The sequence below is a fragment of the Equus przewalskii genome, chromosome 1 (assembly GCF_037783145.1).
Source record: "Equus przewalskii isolate Varuska chromosome 1, EquPr2, whole genome shotgun sequence".
Lineage (NCBI taxonomy): Eukaryota > Metazoa > Chordata > Mammalia > Perissodactyla > Equidae > Equus > Equus przewalskii.
This window is the reverse complement of record NC_091831.1, coordinates 183,984,657-184,001,486: the sequence shown is the minus strand read 5'-3', so window position 1 is coordinate 184,001,486 and position 16,830 is coordinate 183,984,657. Positions and strand designations below refer to the sequence as shown.

At 46.7% G+C, this 16,830-nt stretch overlaps 1 protein-coding gene across 2 annotated transcripts in view; it reads left to right on the top strand.

The window, feature by feature from the left end:
* PYGL (glycogen phosphorylase L) overlaps positions 1–16,830 on the top strand; it is a 29,863-nt gene that overhangs the window by 12,664 nt on the left and 369 nt on the right. For both annotated transcript variants that reach the window (XM_008518721.2, XM_070630238.1), the window contains exons 5-19: positions 2,592–2,723; positions 3,402–3,513; positions 3,859–3,941; positions 6,656–6,799; positions 7,028–7,120; positions 7,806–7,952; positions 8,253–8,416; positions 9,529–9,643; positions 10,192–10,293; positions 10,420–10,567; positions 10,683–10,741; positions 10,847–10,988; positions 12,356–12,563; positions 13,375–13,509; positions 13,960–14,026. In XM_008518721.2, the coding sequence (XP_008516943.2) occupies positions 2,592–2,723; positions 3,402–3,513; positions 3,859–3,941; positions 6,656–6,799; positions 7,028–7,120; positions 7,806–7,952; positions 8,253–8,416; positions 9,529–9,643; positions 10,192–10,293; positions 10,420–10,567; positions 10,683–10,741; positions 10,847–10,988; positions 12,356–12,563; positions 13,375–13,509; positions 13,960–14,026 (1,851 nt within the window). The remainder of the gene's footprint in view (positions 1–2,591; positions 2,724–3,401; positions 3,514–3,858; positions 3,942–6,655; positions 6,800–7,027; positions 7,121–7,805; positions 7,953–8,252; positions 8,417–9,528; positions 9,644–10,191; positions 10,294–10,419; positions 10,568–10,682; positions 10,742–10,846; positions 10,989–12,355; positions 12,564–13,374; positions 13,510–13,959; positions 14,027–16,830) is intronic.

Genomic DNA, 16,830 nt, shown 5'->3' with positions numbered 1-16,830 from the left:
TGCTGGGTCTCGATGCTGCTCCTCTCCCATCTTGACCGCCCTTCACATGGCTTGGCTTGTTGTGCATTCAGGGACCACTGGCCACAGGGAATCTAAATTTACAGACCGGTTTGTGGATTGACCGGGAGAAAGCAAGGAGAGAGGAGTTTACACCCTCGCGTGGCTTCTGAGGGTTTAGTGGGAGCAGTTCTAGAGATCTCTTCTATCTGCTCACACCAGCTTGTGGTTATGAAATATCTGTTTTTCAATTTACCTTGAAAACAAGCTTTGTGAAATTGAGGGAATGATTAACTGATTCCTTGCTAAATCAGAAACAGACTCAAAATAAAGAACAGCAAGCTATGAGTTCTGTTTTCCTACAGAACTTGTGGACCCAGTGAAGTGAAAGCTGCCGTTATTTGGCAGGAAGAAATTAGACCAGCATTTGATGGCCTTAAGAATAATCAGCTTGCTGGTCCCTTGTCACTTAATGTACCCTCAAACGAGCGGATGTAGCCTCTGACCACTCGGGAGGCGGGGAAGCCCGGAGTCCATCATCTCTTCCGTGAGTATCTCAAGCTGCGCGAGGGCAGAAGAGTCAGACCCTGCCGCACATCTCTGTGGAAAATATGTTGTCAGCCCTGCCATGCACGTGGTTTTTGAGAGGAAACCTGTTTCTGCCTCGCCGTCCTTCTGTGTCATGCAACACCTTCAGATGTGCTTTACAACGGCCCTGAGCACTGACATGAGGCAAACGAGCCTTCCGGCTCTTTCCTGGCTCAGGAAGCGGTTTCACATCCATAGCATTTTAAAACCCCAAACCGGCTCTTGCCTAAGAGAGCGGAAAGTGTTTTGTAAGTCAGGGTGCTTTGATCCTTTGTGGATATCCTCATTTATTTGCCGTAGAGTCTCTAGTCATTGACACAAGCTAGTGGACTCTAACTTAACTAGCTTCTTATCAACCAATAAAATTCGACCATTTTATCATTGAAGTTTTGTTTTTGGTTCTCTTTATGACTGATTGCGGAAGTCTAAATTCGAAGTTGTGGTTGCTGACTTTGTATCACCATGTAGCTCCTGGTGGCACCGTGTAACCCCTGGGGGCTTGTTAAAAATGCAGAATTTCAGACCCTTCCCCAGACGGACTGAGAATCTGCATTTTCGCAAGATGCGATTTGCTGGTCAGCTCAGATCCAGCTGCAGCCTCCCCCAGGCGTCGTCCTGCACCTGACGCGTCCTCCTGCTTCCCAGAGCTTCTGCCTAAACATGTCGCTCCCATGACCCTCTTTTCCGTCATCGTTGTGCACGTGGTTCGTATTAGTGAGCGGCTTACTGGCTTTCTTGATGTGAAGTCGCGATCAGTGTTTCAACAGATGAAAGTGTATTTGCTGGTCTGGGCTGTTGACATTAATGTTTTGTCTAATACCTCAAAAACAGTAGCTGTGTTTGTTTCTCTCCACACCGTGCCTGGGGCAGACGTTGAACTCGTATTTAGGTGTTTGTGAGCATCTAGCATCAATGTGTCACAATTCGTGAGCAGTATCTTCTTAAACTAATGCTGAGTTTTCTAGGAGGAGAGAGTGAGGAATCAAATGGGAAAAATAACTGGATTTAGGGTAATGTCATTGACGAGGGTAGTTTGTAGTAAAAAAATTACCCCTCCCTTCTTGTCAGAACACAATTGCTTTTTTATGTATTATTTTATATGTAGTATATGTACTATTTTAAAGTATCTACTCTAAAAATACATCCCCCCCAAATGTGTTTTTTATTATTCTTATTTTGGCGTTTTTCTTTGTTTGCAAAACAAAATTCACTTGATATCCAGGATACCCTAGGTACAACTTATGATTTTAAGATTTTTAAAGAAATATTTTGTCATAAATTAACATAAATACATGGGGAAATGTTGACATTGTCAATAAAATAAATTCCTTACCTTTTAGTAGATGTTATTTTCAAAATAAGCCGTAATTCATAGTTCATTATCAGATCAAAATTACATAAGGATTAAATTAAACAAAGACAACAGAGTGTAATAGTGTTCTCTACCTGTACTGAAATAAGCTTTCTTAAGGGAGCTTTCTCTGAGTAGCATTTCTTAACTGACTCTGCATTCTAGGCACAAGAATCTTGATTGAAACCATCATGTAGGACCTGTCAGGTCTGGGTATCCAACTGTAAACATCCCTGGGGGCCTCTGTCTCTCCCTCAGGCTGGACAGTTGGCTTCACAGAGTGAAGACCCAGGCTCTAGAACACACAGGCCCATGTCAAGTCCTGGCTATACCATTTACCATCTGTGCAACTTCGAGCAAGTGACAATTGCCTCATCTTTAAGAAGGGAAAACTCATAGTTCCCTCCTGTAGGGTTGCTGAGAGGAGTCAGTGCAATGATACAAATAAAACACTTAGAGCAATGTTATCAAGTATTCTTGTCGATTGAGGCTGTAAGACAACAACAAAGATGAATTGAGGTTGACAGAACCAATGCTCTTTCTTGCCAAAACAGTCTTGAATTGATTCAGTTAAAAATAATTTTAATTTGATCTAATTGACGGTCTAAATCCACCTCTCCTGAAAAGTAAATTCCGAGCCACGTCCTTTTTGCAGGTAGAAGAGGCAGACGATTGGCTCAGGCATGGGAACCCCTGGGAGAAGGCTCGCCCTGAGTTCATGCTGCCCGTGCACTTCTATGGAAAAGTGGACCACACTGAGGCCGGGACTAAGTGGATCGACACACAGGTACTCAGAGTGTCCCCGCGCTGAGCATTTTGTGTAGTACAGACAGTGACTAGGTAGCAGAGAGTATGATATCAAGTGTAGTGTGTTGTGTATTGAATAAGATGGCATATTTTTATAAATAAATCTGTTATTTCTCTTAGTGCAACCCACTCATTTTGGAGACAAAGGAGCTGAGGCCAAGAGAGAAGTGACTCCCCCCTCCCCACGGTCAAGTGACTTACCAGGGTCATTTTGTAATCAGCTTTATCAGAGATTAATCAATTCTATAATCCCGGCATGCTTAGCTTGCCAGTTTTATATAAAGTTGTTGGTACCAAGATTGAATAAATTTAAATGTCATTCCTCACCCCACCGCCATAGGTACATTTACTTGTAACTTCTCAGGGGTAAATATTTTAGAACTGAAGTGTTTATTCAAAGGATTAACAAAGTTCTTATTCATTGCATCCATCATTCTGGATGGTTCCAGCCTTCCAGATTATTCCAGTGGTAGGAGGAGCCACATGGCCTCCAACGGCCACTCCAGCCCTAGGACCTTGATCTTGTTAAGGCCTCACACAGTCTGAGTTGGTGATGGAGCCAGGAACAAAATTCCAGGTGCTGTCTCCCAGCCACCTGTTCAACCTACGTCATCACACGTGGCAAGCCTTGGGCAGCTGCTTTGGTTTCATCCTACAGGTGGTTCTGGCCCTGCCGTATGACACCCCGGTGCCTGGGTACATGAATAACACGGTCAACACCATGCGCCTCTGGTCCGCTCGGGCGCCGAATGACTTCAACCTCAGAGACTGTGAGTACAGCCTGGGCTCTACTTTCTTCGTGTGTTTAATCTTCGTCATCGCTAGTTAGAGCCAAATTGAGCTTGAGAAAAAAGCCTGGAGTTTCTGATCTGAACTCTTCGGTGACTAAGCAGCCATTTTATGGAGCGAGTATGGAGGACGTTTTTCAGGCAGTCCTCCAGTCTGGCCTCCTAGGCTCTCGTGTGAATCACAGCATGAAGGTCTATTGAAATACTTCTGGGTGTTTAGGAATTTTAGGAATCCCACAAGGCACGCAGCAGCATCAGGTGAGATCGGGGGCTTCGAGAACGGTGGCTGGCTCGTCTGTTAATTCTTTCCTCTAACCCTCCCCTCAGTTAACGTTGGAGACTACATCCAGGCTGTGCTGGACCGAAATCTGGCCGAGAACATCTCCCGGGTCCTCTACCCCAACGATAACGTGAGTGACCGAGCCTGCCCTCTCAGTGGGAACACAGCTGCTTATCTCAGAAGCACCTATGTAATAGTCCTATAAAGCGCATCTTTAATGCTGATTTTTTTTCCTTCAATGTGGAATCTCCATATCTCTTCCTGAATTTTCTAGACTTCTCCCATGCAAGTAAGGAAAACATTTGTACAATTCATGAAATCACAATGGGTATTTTCCCCTTGATAAGCAACCCTGTGACTATCCGGGAGGTCCCGTACGTGCATTTCAACGTGAAATCTGGATATAGAAGATGGGGGGAAGCCCCACGTTCTTTCCAAACAGAAATTTCATCCAGCGTCAGAAGCCCTTGGAGCTTTCCTGGCTGGCCTCTTCCCCTTGTGGACAGGCTCTCCCCGGCCCTTTTCCCCCAGGCTAGGTGGAGTCATGGACCTCAGAGGAGACCCAGTAGCAAATACTTGTTTCTTGTGCCACTTATTCATTTCTTTATGTTTCTTCTTATAGGTGATTATTCCTAATTTTACATTAAAAATAGCTTAGCTAAAAACAAACATTTGGAACTGGATCCCAGATGGCCACTAAGGATGCTTAGTTGGTTTAAATGTCCTTGGTTCTCACTTCTATATGGGTGAAATCATTTTCTTGAAGCAAAAGTGATGTTTTAAACAATAATAATCTCAGAAGCAACCACATTAGTACTCCGTGCTACAAAGATGGCATAAAACACGGATTTCGGGACCAGGACATAAATGGTCCTTAAGGCCAGATGTCCACTTGGTTTTAAACCCCAGTCTCGAAGGAGGATGAAGTTTGTCACAGCATTTTCAGGAAGTTAATGGTTTTTATTATTTTTCCTTTGGGAGAAATGTTGTGACTTCAGTACATTTCAGAGAAATCTCTAACCCAAAAGCAAAAGGTGGTTCTATTTCCTGGCTTCCCAGTCCGGGGCCATACTGCCTCGCCTGGCCCAGCCTGCAGGATTATTTAACTGGAAGGGGCTGGAAATTCCTCCTCTATCTTCAGTAAGGACCAAACCTAACTTTACTTGGAAATAACCATCTGCAGCAGTTGACAGCGTGTCCTGGGTTGGCACGGGGGCCAAGGTGACTGAATCGCTGGGTAAGCGGTAGCCCTCAGGGACACGCTTGTTGCTAAGTACGAGCTGATGAATCATTTTTGTACTGTAATTACAAGAACAGATCCATTCCGTCTCCCCAATGCGGCTCTAATCTAGACGTTAGTCTAAGAGTCTGTCCTCCATCTGCACTAGGTAGGTATTTTTTCCTTGCTTAAAGCTCTTTAAAGGCTTCTGATCACCTCTAAGGGAAGTACAGAATCTTAGCCGCGCTCCCTGTGTTCCTCATCGACCCGGTCGTGAGTTCTCTGCTGCATCCGCGGCCATCTCGCCTCGGCCACCAGGTCCCAGCAGTGTGTGACCGTTGCCCTGTTCTGTCCCCTCATGCCGGCCCAGGCTCCCTCTGTCTGCAGGCACACTCTGTGCCCGTCTGACAAATCCTACTCATCTTTCAGGGCTCAGGTAAAGAATTACTTCCCCAAGGACGATGTATATACTTAAATAGAACATACGTTTTTTAAAAAATCGTCACCTTGTCTTTAAAGCCTTGTTTACACATCTCTCTCTTCCCACTAGTTTGAACTTTTTGCAGTCAGTGATTACGTTTAACTACTCATTTTGTTTCTAGGACATTAAAATTCCCTAACTGAGTAAATGTTTAAATTCATTTTGGATGGATTCATAGTGCCTTTTTTTTTTAGAATAATGATTTCATTATAATTTTTACCATGATACATGCCATTAGAAAAAAAAAAGTAAGCAAAATAAAACAGTACCAAGAAGAAAGTAAAAAAAAGTTCCAAATTCTGCCTGTAAATCCCCATTGGTGGTATCAATCCAGAAAGTTTCCTATTAATTACTTTTAATTTTTAATTTGGTTTTTAAATTTTTGTCAAAGTTATACATGCACGTAGTTTAAACAGAAAAACAGTTCTAAGAGGCTCACATGAAAGCAGTCCCTGCTTCCCACTTCCCAGAAGCGACTGGGTCCCCTCGCTCTATTCGATTTTCTGGACACTTACCTCCATGTACCTAATAACATACTATTGTTGCTACTCCTTGATTTTCCTGTTTTTATGGTCGTTTGTTGACTCCCCACTCTTAAAGGTGGGAATAGAGCTCCCTTCCTCCCACGTCCTCCCACCCCCACCACACAAACACGCATTTCCCCTCCCCTGTTCTCTCAACGTCATCACGTCATCATTTTCATTGGCTCCTTAATCAGCGTTTAAATTATTTGTTGGTGATGGTGCTGTCCGCACGCACCCGGTGCTGCCACTTCCTGAGCCTCTGGGGTCTTTGATGTGTAAGTGGAGTTGCTTGTGGGCGCTTCTCCACTACCAGGGCAGGAGTCAGCTTTCCTGGGTCTTCTGGCTCCGTTACCACTTCTCCATCTGTTTCCAGCTTCTAAAAAGCTGTTGGTGTTGTCTTCTCTCCGGTTCCCTTCATCCTTTATCTCCACAATCCCTTTACTGTCACTGAACGGCATTTCAGGAGAGAGCAAGGCTAATGCTTGGTGTTCAACCTGCCGTCTTGCCCCAGATGGAAGTCCAGTGGGCTTCAGACTTAACGTTCTCTGGGAGGCGGCACCAGTCACGGTTGGCCACGCCTAACGTGCGAGCCACCCTCACTCCATCTCTCTGGCTTTAAGTTTTTTGAAGGCAAGGAGCTGAGATTGAAGCAGGAGTATTTTGTGGTGGCTGCTACCTTGCAAGATATCATCCGACGTTTCAAAGCCTGCAAGTTTGGGTCCTCCGAGAAAGTCAAGACTACATTTGATGCCTTTCCAGATCAGGCAAGTAGTCAGTGTGTGAACGCAGGTGGGGGCACCTGAGGGGGTCAGGACTGCCTGCCAGATCTATTCCTCTCTCCCAGCGCTGAAAAAGGCGTGTGGGTGTAGCATGCTAAAGCCTTTCCTAGAAGGCGGACGTTTAGCTTGATGCTTTGCCCGGCGTGCGTGAGGACGAGGAAGCCAGACCCGGGCCATCTGCCACTTGCATGCTGATGTCTTTTCCCCACACAGGTTGCCATCCAGCTGAATGACACTCACCCCGCACTCGCCATCCCTGAGCTGATGAGGATTTTTGTGGATATTGAAAAATTGCCCTGGTCCAAGGTCTGTATAGTTTAGCTTCTTTTTCCTTCAATTAATCAGAATATCTGTGGCTAACAGATTTTGCCAAAAGCTCCTTCTATAGTTTTTCAAGACAAGTTACTGTTGCTAAGTTCCAACAGAGGAAGGTAAATTTTGCCCCAGTGCTGACCTTTCTCTGTCCTTACTCCTTTATAGGGACTAACGCCAAGAAATAAATAAACACGTTCCTAATGGGATGCAGCTCTGTAGCTGCATAAGCCCTGTGCTGTGTTTACCATTTTTGTGTCTAAAGGATTCTTAACTAAACCCTCTAACCTCGGAACACAGCTAATTGAGCAGATCCCCATTGCTTTGCAAGTCGGTATTTCAAACACACCTTGTGCCTTCTCTGCACATTACTTAAGTTTTATTCCTCAAATTGTTTTTTATTTAATGAGTAAAAGGATAGTAGAGAAGATTTATCAGCATGCTGTCTTAAGTTTTATGTTTTACAAATAGTACAAATTTACAAATAGCTGCTTTTTTTCCCCCAAAAAACATGTTCCCACTTCTCCACACCACCGGGAACCTGTTGGGATGGAGAGTGTCTAATGTACACACACAGACAGCATCGTCCTGTGGGGACGGTCAGCCCTGAGCAATGGGCGGTGCGCTGCGGGGCAGCCTCTCTCGCAGAGGGAAGCGGCTAAGGCCCCCTCTCCCTCAGGCGTGGGAGCTCACCCAGAAGACCTTTGCGTACACCAACCACACCGTGCTGCCAGAGGCCCTGGAGCGCTGGCCCGTGGAGCTGGTGGAGAAGTTGCTTCCTCGACATTTGCAGATCATTTATGAGATCAATCAGAAGCACTTGGATGTAAGTCATTTTAAGAGATTCGTACCCCTTTTGAGAAGGAGGTCTTGAGCTGTTAGGGTGGCTGGGGTGTTCCCTCTCACCAAACTTGAGGCCAGACGTCTCTCAATTACTGACACATCGCAAGTATTCAAGACCGGGCGGGGCTCTCTTAAAGCATTTTTGCGAAAATACTAAGTGGAGGGGTGACAGCCCCTCCATCGAGGTGACCCAGTCCCCCCCCCCCCCGCCGTGGGAGGGAAGTTTTATATTCACACCATCAGACACTCGAGTGACCGCAAGGCCTCTGTCTTCCTTTGGTAGAGGATTGCAGCCTTGTTTCCTAAGGATGTGGACCGTCTGAGAAGGATGTCTCTGATAGAAGAGGAAGGAGGCAAAAGGATCAACATGGCCCATCTCTGCATCGTGGGCTCCCATGCTGTGAATGGCGTGGCTAAAATCCACTCAGACATCGTGAAGACCCAAGTGTGAGCCTTTCTTCCTGTGGGCATGGGTCTGACGTTGCTCCGTTAGTGGGGCGGTGCTGGTAAACTCAGGGTTGCATCTGGAGATGAGGAAAGGCCCTGTCAAAATGCTTAAAAGTGTTTTCTTGTCGATGAAAATAATCCATAACCAATCTATAAATGAAAATTTGGGTGAATTTATTCTGAACTGAAATCTGAGGATTATAACCTGGGAGAGTCTTTCCACAAAGGAACAGAGCACTCCAAAGAAGTGGGGGTACACAGGGTGGTTATATACCCTCAAAGAGGGTGTTTCACTTATGATTGAAGTGTCCCTCCCACAATAGTCACAAGATTGCCCTGTGGGCACCGCACTTGATGGACACAGCAGGTAGTGGTCTGCTATCTCGGAGGGCGTAGCAGGAGGCAAATCTGTTGTCTTGAGCTGGGTGGTTACAGGTGGTGGGCGTACCACAAGGCAAGTCTATTGTCTTGAGCTGGGCCGTCACAGGCGGGCGCTGCAAGCAATCAGTTCCTAGCCCAAAGAAAGGTGCTTAACCCTTAAAGAAATGCCAATGTTGGGAGGGGAAGAGAAGTTGCACCTTTATCTCAAGGGCCTTTGCTCTTGCCATAGGGAATCTCTAAAGCAGATATGCAATGCATGCTCAACGGCCACCGTCAGGCCCTTTTGGAAAGACAAGGTCAGGCCCAATTAGGTTTACACAAAATGGCTTCCTCATATCCTCCAATATATCCTATTGCTTGCCATTTTTATTTGTCATTCTATACAAAAAACAATTCTCTTAAAAAAGAAAAGAAAAGGACTTCTTCTCTGAACCATCCTAATTCTAGACTTAGGAGCCAAAAAGAACACCGATTCTGCTGAAAAGTCTGGTACATATGTCAGTGCCAGGAAATTGTATGGAGGTGACTAGATTTGGGGTTTTTTTGTAATTAGTTTGCATTGAAAATGGACTTCTGTCTAGAGTGACAGCCATTGCTGCTGTCAGCCGTGCCTCTACCTTTATGCAATGTTTCTAAGCCTCCCCTTGGCTCCTTGAATGTAAGTCTGAACTTGAGCGCACAGCAGCCTGCCGTTTCAGCCACGTTCAGTGACATGTCTCTTCTGCCTCCAGGTTCAAGGACTTCAGTGAGCTGGAACCAGACAAGTTTCAGAATAAAACCAATGGGATCACGCCAAGGCGCTGGCTCCTGCTCTGCAACCCTGGGCTCGCGGAGTTAATAGCGGAGGTGACTGGGAGGACAGGGAGGGCGGCCGGCTGGGACTCGAGGGGCACGTGAGTGCACGTACAATCGCAGACGGACGTGCGCAGGGCCAGCGTCCACCGCGTGCAGCCTGGGAAGGCCCACAAGGCTCCGCACTTGATCCAATTCTCCGCTGCAGCCATCTGGAAAGTCTTAATTTTTGAACCAGGGGCCCCTCACATTCCGTGGCTGGTCCTGGCTCACAGTCCCCCTACGATGCACAGACGGAAGGTGGTGCCCTGTGTAGTCAACGAGGGTAATAAAGACCATGTCAGGAACTCGTGGAACCTGGGTTCTCTGTCACCCTTGTAGGTGGATTTCCTGTGCTTAATACTTAATACCACTGAGGTTCTAGCAAGGACACCAGCAAAGTGTCCTCCGTCGCAGCATTTCTAGCCTCTCCTGTGGGCTGTGTGGTGGGCGAGCTCCCTGGGAGCTGTGGGTGAGCACAAGCAGTCGCACCAGACAGATGCTGTTCATTTGGGCTTGATTGCTTTCCCTGATTAAAGTCACCTTCTCCTTTTAACTGAAAGAAAATTGGAGAAGACTACGTGAAGGATTTGAGCCAGCTGACGAGGCTGCACGGCTTCCTGGGTGATGACGTCTTCCTCCGGGAAATCGCCAACGTGAAGCAGGTGAGGCTTCTGGGGAGGAGTCTTGCCCTGGAACTTGCTTTGCGGGTTTGAGCTCCAGTTTCTAAAAACAGACCACCCCGTGCTTCTAAGTCAGAACGGCTCTGGCCCCGTCCCCTGTCTCAACAGGAGAACAAGCTGAAGTTTTCTCAGTTCCTGGAGAAGGAGTACAAAATGAAGATCAACCCCTCCTCCATGTTCGACGTGCACGTGAAGAGGATCCACGAATACAAGCGGCAGCTCTTGAATTGCCTGCATGTGGTCACCATGTACAACCGTGAGTCCGCCCAGAGCCACCACCACGCCCCCAGAGATGGAAGCACATTCTCCGTGTAGGCCTCCCCACCCCCACCAACCATCCTCCATTCCATCCACTTCTCCATCTTTTTCAGGCATTAAGAAAGACCCTAAGAAGTTATTCGTGCCCAGAACGGTTATAATTGGTGGGAAAGTAAGTTGATTCTATTCACGGGGGACTTGGGGGCTGTGATTTCCTGCCATTTCTCCCCTTCATCTCGAATGCCTTCCGTCAGTGTGTTTGACATTCTTCCCCAAGGCTGCCCCAGGATATCACATGGCCAAGATGATCATAAAGCTGATCACTTCAGTGGCAGATGTGGTGAACAATGACCCAGTGGTTGGAAGCAAGTTGAAACTCATCTTCTTGGAGAACTACAGAGTGTCTCTTGCTGAAAAAGGTAGGCCCTCGTCGCAGCCGTGCAGGGCCAGGGAAAGTCCTAGGGCAAGACTGCATGGTACGGCTGACCTCAGGAGCCCGCCACTTAGGACAGGAGGTGTCACTGTCCGGGCAGAATAGGGTCCTAAGCCAAGAACTTTAAGGTGCTCAACTGAGTGAGACTGTCGTCCCCAGAGTCAATATCCCAGCTTACATTTGCAAGCACGTTTTCCTCCCAGCTGGTCAGAGCTGGGGGTGGAGGAGGCGGCCCTGAGGTTTTGGTGACACGCAGACAGTGCTCTACAAAAGGCAGGGCAGGGCTTCAGTTCCCAGCCCCACAGACTCCTCACGTCACTTGGTGGAAGGAAGGACTGCCATTTGTTCATGTGACAATAGGGAACGAGGACAGACATCAAGCTGCCAAAGCACGAGGCTGAGATGTGCCTCCAATGGGCACTCTGGGATCAAGCGTGGAGTCCCGGTGGGGACAGCCAGGCTGACAAGCCAACATGCCTCTCTCTGCCGCTGGGACCTTTGCTTATTTGCATCACGTGCTCACAGAGCACCATCCACATGCAAATGCAACTGTGTACTCACCCATTTTGCAAACCGAAAAGGGACCTTTCTCTTTTCGAGGTGTTTTTCGGTCCTCTGATGTTACAGTTTAAGAACTGTCTGCATGAAGAAAAAGGAGCCAGGTGCCTATGGATACAAATGAAGGTATATCTAACTCACAAATAAGCTCTCAAAGTAAAGCAGAGAATTGCACCTGACCTTTGTAGCCAAAGGTGGGGGGCCCTTCGGCAGCAATAATTTGTGTGTCAATCAGGCAGGAAGGTCAGAGACTTGGTGTCCAGCCCTGCACACCTCAGTCTCGTGGCTTATTTCCCTGTGGGAATGTGAGTGGCAGAGGGGAGGTGAGCAGTGGAAGGAATGCAGACAATCCAGGTTCCTCAGTGGCAAGAGAGGGGTCAGGAGAGACTCCGAATTTTAACGATCAAGAAGGAGAAATTTCAATGTATTTTATAAAGTAAAAGAAATAAAAATAAAACCCTAACAAAAATTGGAAGGAAGACAGGGGAGAAGTGTAGTGTTGGCTTCCACAGCAGAGCATTGCTAGATGCCTTTTATAGTTTATAGACCAAGGAAGAGTAGTATGAGCCTATGGTTGTTTAGCATCGTGGCCATAACTGCCATCAAAAATGGATGAAAGCAGTTGCCCGCATCAAGGGGAAGAGTGGGATCCATCCTTCTACACCATTTGACTATTGGTCTCGACGTGCACCTACCTACTTGAGCGACGAGAACAGGCCAGCTGGTTAAGTGCTCAGACACATACAGCCAGATCTGGAGAGACAGGTCCCTCATTCTCACGTGTCTTGCCTACAGTCATCCCAGCCACAGATCTGTCGCAGCAGATTTCCACTGCAGGCACCGAAGCCTCGGGGACAGGCAACATGAAGTTCATGCTGAATGGGGCCCTGACCATCGGGACCATGGATGGGGCCAACGTGGAAATGGCAGAGGAAGCAGGGGAAGAGAACCTGTTCATCTTTGGCATGAGAGTAGCTGATGTGGCTGCTTTGGACAAGAAAGGGTGAGAGAGCAGCCCCTCCTTGTTGGGCAGGCCCCCCGGGGGTACAGTAAGAGGCACAGGTGCAGGGGGTCGCTGCTCTTTGTTACCAGCCATAGCAGAGCTGGCCTCAGTGAGCTCTTCCATCCTCTGCATCTGTGATTTTTACTTTGATCAAAGGATAAACCAGTTTCTAGTTGAAGTTTTTACCTGTAATTTAAACCACCTAGCGTTCCTTTAAGATCTAAAGGAGATGGATTGAAATGTGGTGGAGGATGGGGATGGATGTTTAGAAGCACCCAATGTTTGCTGTTTCACTTAATGTCTTGAAAGGTTTATTAAGCCAGATTCAAACAGGAAATAGAGAAAGAGCACTGTCCGAAGGAACTATGGGGATCACAAAAGTGGGAGGGGGTCAAATACACTTCCTGACCCTTGGAAATAAATTTCCACTCAGTAGCAACAAATTTGGGAATCTGTGGGTCCAAAAAGTAACTGGTCCACTTAACATAACGCTTGTTGAGAGCTGTAAAGTCTGCTCTGAAATGCATCTTACTGTATTTTACCGGATGGCACTGCTGCTCTGTGACTAGAATTTTTATTCTCTACTGTCCTTTGTGTCTTTAGTCACAAGGAAATACACAAATTTAGGGAGGAAACAATGTCAAGATCTCGTCAAATATTATTTATACCCATGTTGACCTCTATAATGACTTCTAGAAATGTTCGTATTTCTGAATGCATTTTTCACAGTTAATGTCATGTCTGGTGTGTTGTTAATCACCAACACTCACAGAACATCCTCTTATCACCCCCACCTCCACCCGACCCCCAGGTATCAGGCAAAGGAATATTACGAGGCACTTCCGGAGCTGAGGCTGGCCATTGATCAAATTGACAATGGCTTCTTTTCTCCCAAGCAGCCTGACCTCTTCAAAGACTTAATCAACATGCTCTTTTATCATGACAGGTGAGTTCCTGCAAGAACACGGTGATATTGGGGCCATGAAAAGGGGATGAGAACATCTTAAACCAGCTACAATCCCTCCGCGTGGATTAGCATAGATCTGTAATTCTGATAAGCTAACCTACGCCTGGAAAGAAAAATTAGACCTTCTCCACTAGTAATGCCAGGAAGGCTTGCGAGTAAGACCCACAGTCTGGTATTCTCCTCCTCTTTCCGTGGTGCGCCCAGCTTTCAGATGCATCCGTAGGATGACATTCTGACATGTGGGAAGAACCATGGAAAGGTTGAGGGCTGGGTAAAATTCTTGTAAATAGAAATGTAAGTTTGGTAAGCTAGCCATTACATAAACTAGCCTGACATTAAGCAAAAGAGATTTTAAATGGAGTCTTAGCACACATCTGTTAATGAGGCTTTTTGTTGTCTTCTTTTTTCCTTCCAATCACAAAAAAACAGGTTTAAAGTCTTTGCAGACTATGAAGCCTACGTCAAGTGTCAAGAAAAAGTCAGCCAGCTGTACATGGTGAGTGCACTGCCGAGACTTAGAAAGGAAACAGTTTACTATGGTTAATTAAAATTTCTGTGTCTTTTTATTAAATCTGTATAACAGGACCCCATTAACAAATCAGAAAAGACAAGTGAGGCAACTGTCTAGGTTATTAAGATCAAAATTTGACTTTTCCCAAGTTCAGGCAGAGGTTGAGATTTGACATTTCAGTAGCACTTGTAAGTTTTTTACTATCTAAGTAAAAGATCTCAAATAATTCAATATTTATTGAGTACCCACCATGTAGCAGGCATGTCCTGGAAGCTAAGGGTATAAAGCCAAATTAAATACCATTTCACCCACTCATTCATTCCACAGAGAGGCTTGGGGCCTTCTTGGCAGGCACTGTGCTGGGCACCAAGACCCCAGCAGGACAAAGTCGGGGCCCCCCGGCAGCCCCTCCTCTCAAGGAGCCTGGTTAGTGCCGGGGTCTTTAACAGAAGTGTGCATCAGAACCCCAGGGCAGCTTTTTCAAAGTATGATGCCAGCCCCCTTCTGAGAGATTCTGACCCAATAGTCGGTGGGGTCCCATCAGTGTTTGAAAAGCCTGCTGAGATGGCTCACAGGCTGAGTCTCCGTTCACTGAGATGAGGACTAACCCCTGTTCTTTGAACATTGCAAAACAGGTCCCTCTCCTGGGTTGCCCATAGGGTGGGGCCATATGAATAGAATATGAATGCACAGAAAGAGGGAAGGTTTCGTATTTGAATTTAAAAAAAAGAAAGCGGGGCTGGCCCCATTGCCCCGTGGTTGAGTTCGCACACTCCACCTCTGCGGCCCAGGGTTTTGCCAGTTTGGATCCTGCGTGCAGACATGGCACAGCTCGTTAAGCCATGCTGAGGCGGCATTCCACATGCCACAACCAAAAGGATCTGTAACTAGAATATACAACTATGCACTGGGGGTGCTTTGGGGAGGAGAAGAAGAAGAAGAAGAAAAAAAAGAAGAAGGGCAACAGATGTTAGCTCAGGGCCAATCTTTAAAAAAAAGCGAGAGCTGTGTGAGCAACCCTTTACATGCAACATCTTTATGAACTAGCCCAGCCCTCCAGGAGCATTTGGTGAGTATATGGAAAGGTTGATCCTCTCTCATAGGAAAGACTTAGTAACTGCAGGCAGCACAGAAGAACAGATGCAGGAGGAGGCGGCTCGTGCCAAGACTCATGACGGGGGTGCTTGCGGTCGATGCCTATGAGCCTCTGGGCACAGCTCCCCTTCTGTCTTCCAACTAGAAAGCCACTAGACAGCAGAACACCAGGGTCCCCACAATCTCCACCTCCTGCCCTCTGGGCACACCAGTCACTACTTCCAACAGGAGCACGCTTCACTACCATTTCTCTCCATTCCTTTCCCACAGCAGGCGACAGGTGGCTCCTACAGTCATCCCAGACGTCCCATTGGGCTTTTAAAATAGGATCACTCAAGGCCTGTGCTGCTTTACGGCTCTTATCTTCTGGTAGACTCATGTCCCGTCCCCAGAAGTGTGTAGACCAGTCAGTTCAAGTTCATGGCCATAAGCAAGGAGGGGCAGCACAGAGGTAAGCTGAGTGGCTCCCTGCCTGCTTCCTGAGCACAAGAGAACAGCCACATGTGGCCTCAAGAACTCAGAGTCAGGACAGAAAATGGTGCCCTCTAGCTCTTTCCTCCTGATCTCAACACATGCTTGTCCGAAGAAAGCCTACGGGGGAAAAGAATAGAAACAAAAGGGAGCAGGAAAGGAAAATAAGAGCGAGGGCAAGGACAAATGTGAAGGTCAGGCTGCACAACAGGTCGCTCCTGTGACGTTATGGCCCAAATCCAGACGCCCAGCTGGAAGGCCAGCACTTGGTCCGATCTTTCTTGTTCATTAGTGCAAACTGCAGTTTTTACGCTCGACAATCATCGTCTTCTCAGGCTTACAGAACGTATCCCACGTGGCTGGGAACTGTATTCATTATCCTTTAAATAGTTAAAGAAAGTGAAGACAGGGAGCTTTTACTCTCTTCTTTTAGTAGGTTTCCAAAGTCTGAATAAACTGATTTCAGACTCTCTGTTGCTGTACCTTAAGGAGTGATGGTAGTTTCAGGTTTTCTTTTAAATGCTTATCTGCGTTGCTAATAGCTTTGAATCATGTTCTGGTCATTTCCAATGAACTTTTAGAGTTCTTTACAAAATCATGGGGCTGTAAAACAGCTTCTTATATTCTTTTACATAAAAATTGTGGGATTTGGATATTATACATTTTATTAAGGATAAGGTCTTAATTCCTCCTGTTTTGAAACGCCAGTGGAGTATTTAGGCTTCAGTGTAAACCTACTGGGGCATCAACCTTCAGAAAGAACAGCAGAGAGGCGGTCAGTGAGACCCCGTTGGATTCGTGCCTGTGTGAGAGCGCACGGTCTAGAGTAGCGCTCCTCAGACTCGGAGCCGCAGGTTCAGTCTCTGGACGTGGCATCCCACAAACAATGAGCGTGAGTCCTTTCCTTCCCCCGGAGTTTAAAGGGAGGCAAAAGAAACAGTGGGAGAGATGGCTTGCATGCCAAAACACTGTAGCCATGGCAGAAATTACCAGAGACTTTACATCTGTGGTTTCTCTTAAAGTGAAAAATACTTTTTTTTCATTCTTAAGAGAAATATACTCTAGGTAGGAGAAAAGCACACTCTGCCTTATCTGGCTCTCAATGATGAAACAAATGTATTTATGATTCACTGCGATTTACTCCTGTCTTTTTCCCATGAAATGTGCTTGGATATGCTTGGCCTGATGTTTGTCAGAAAGCTCAGTGGGCCCCAGACCCTGGG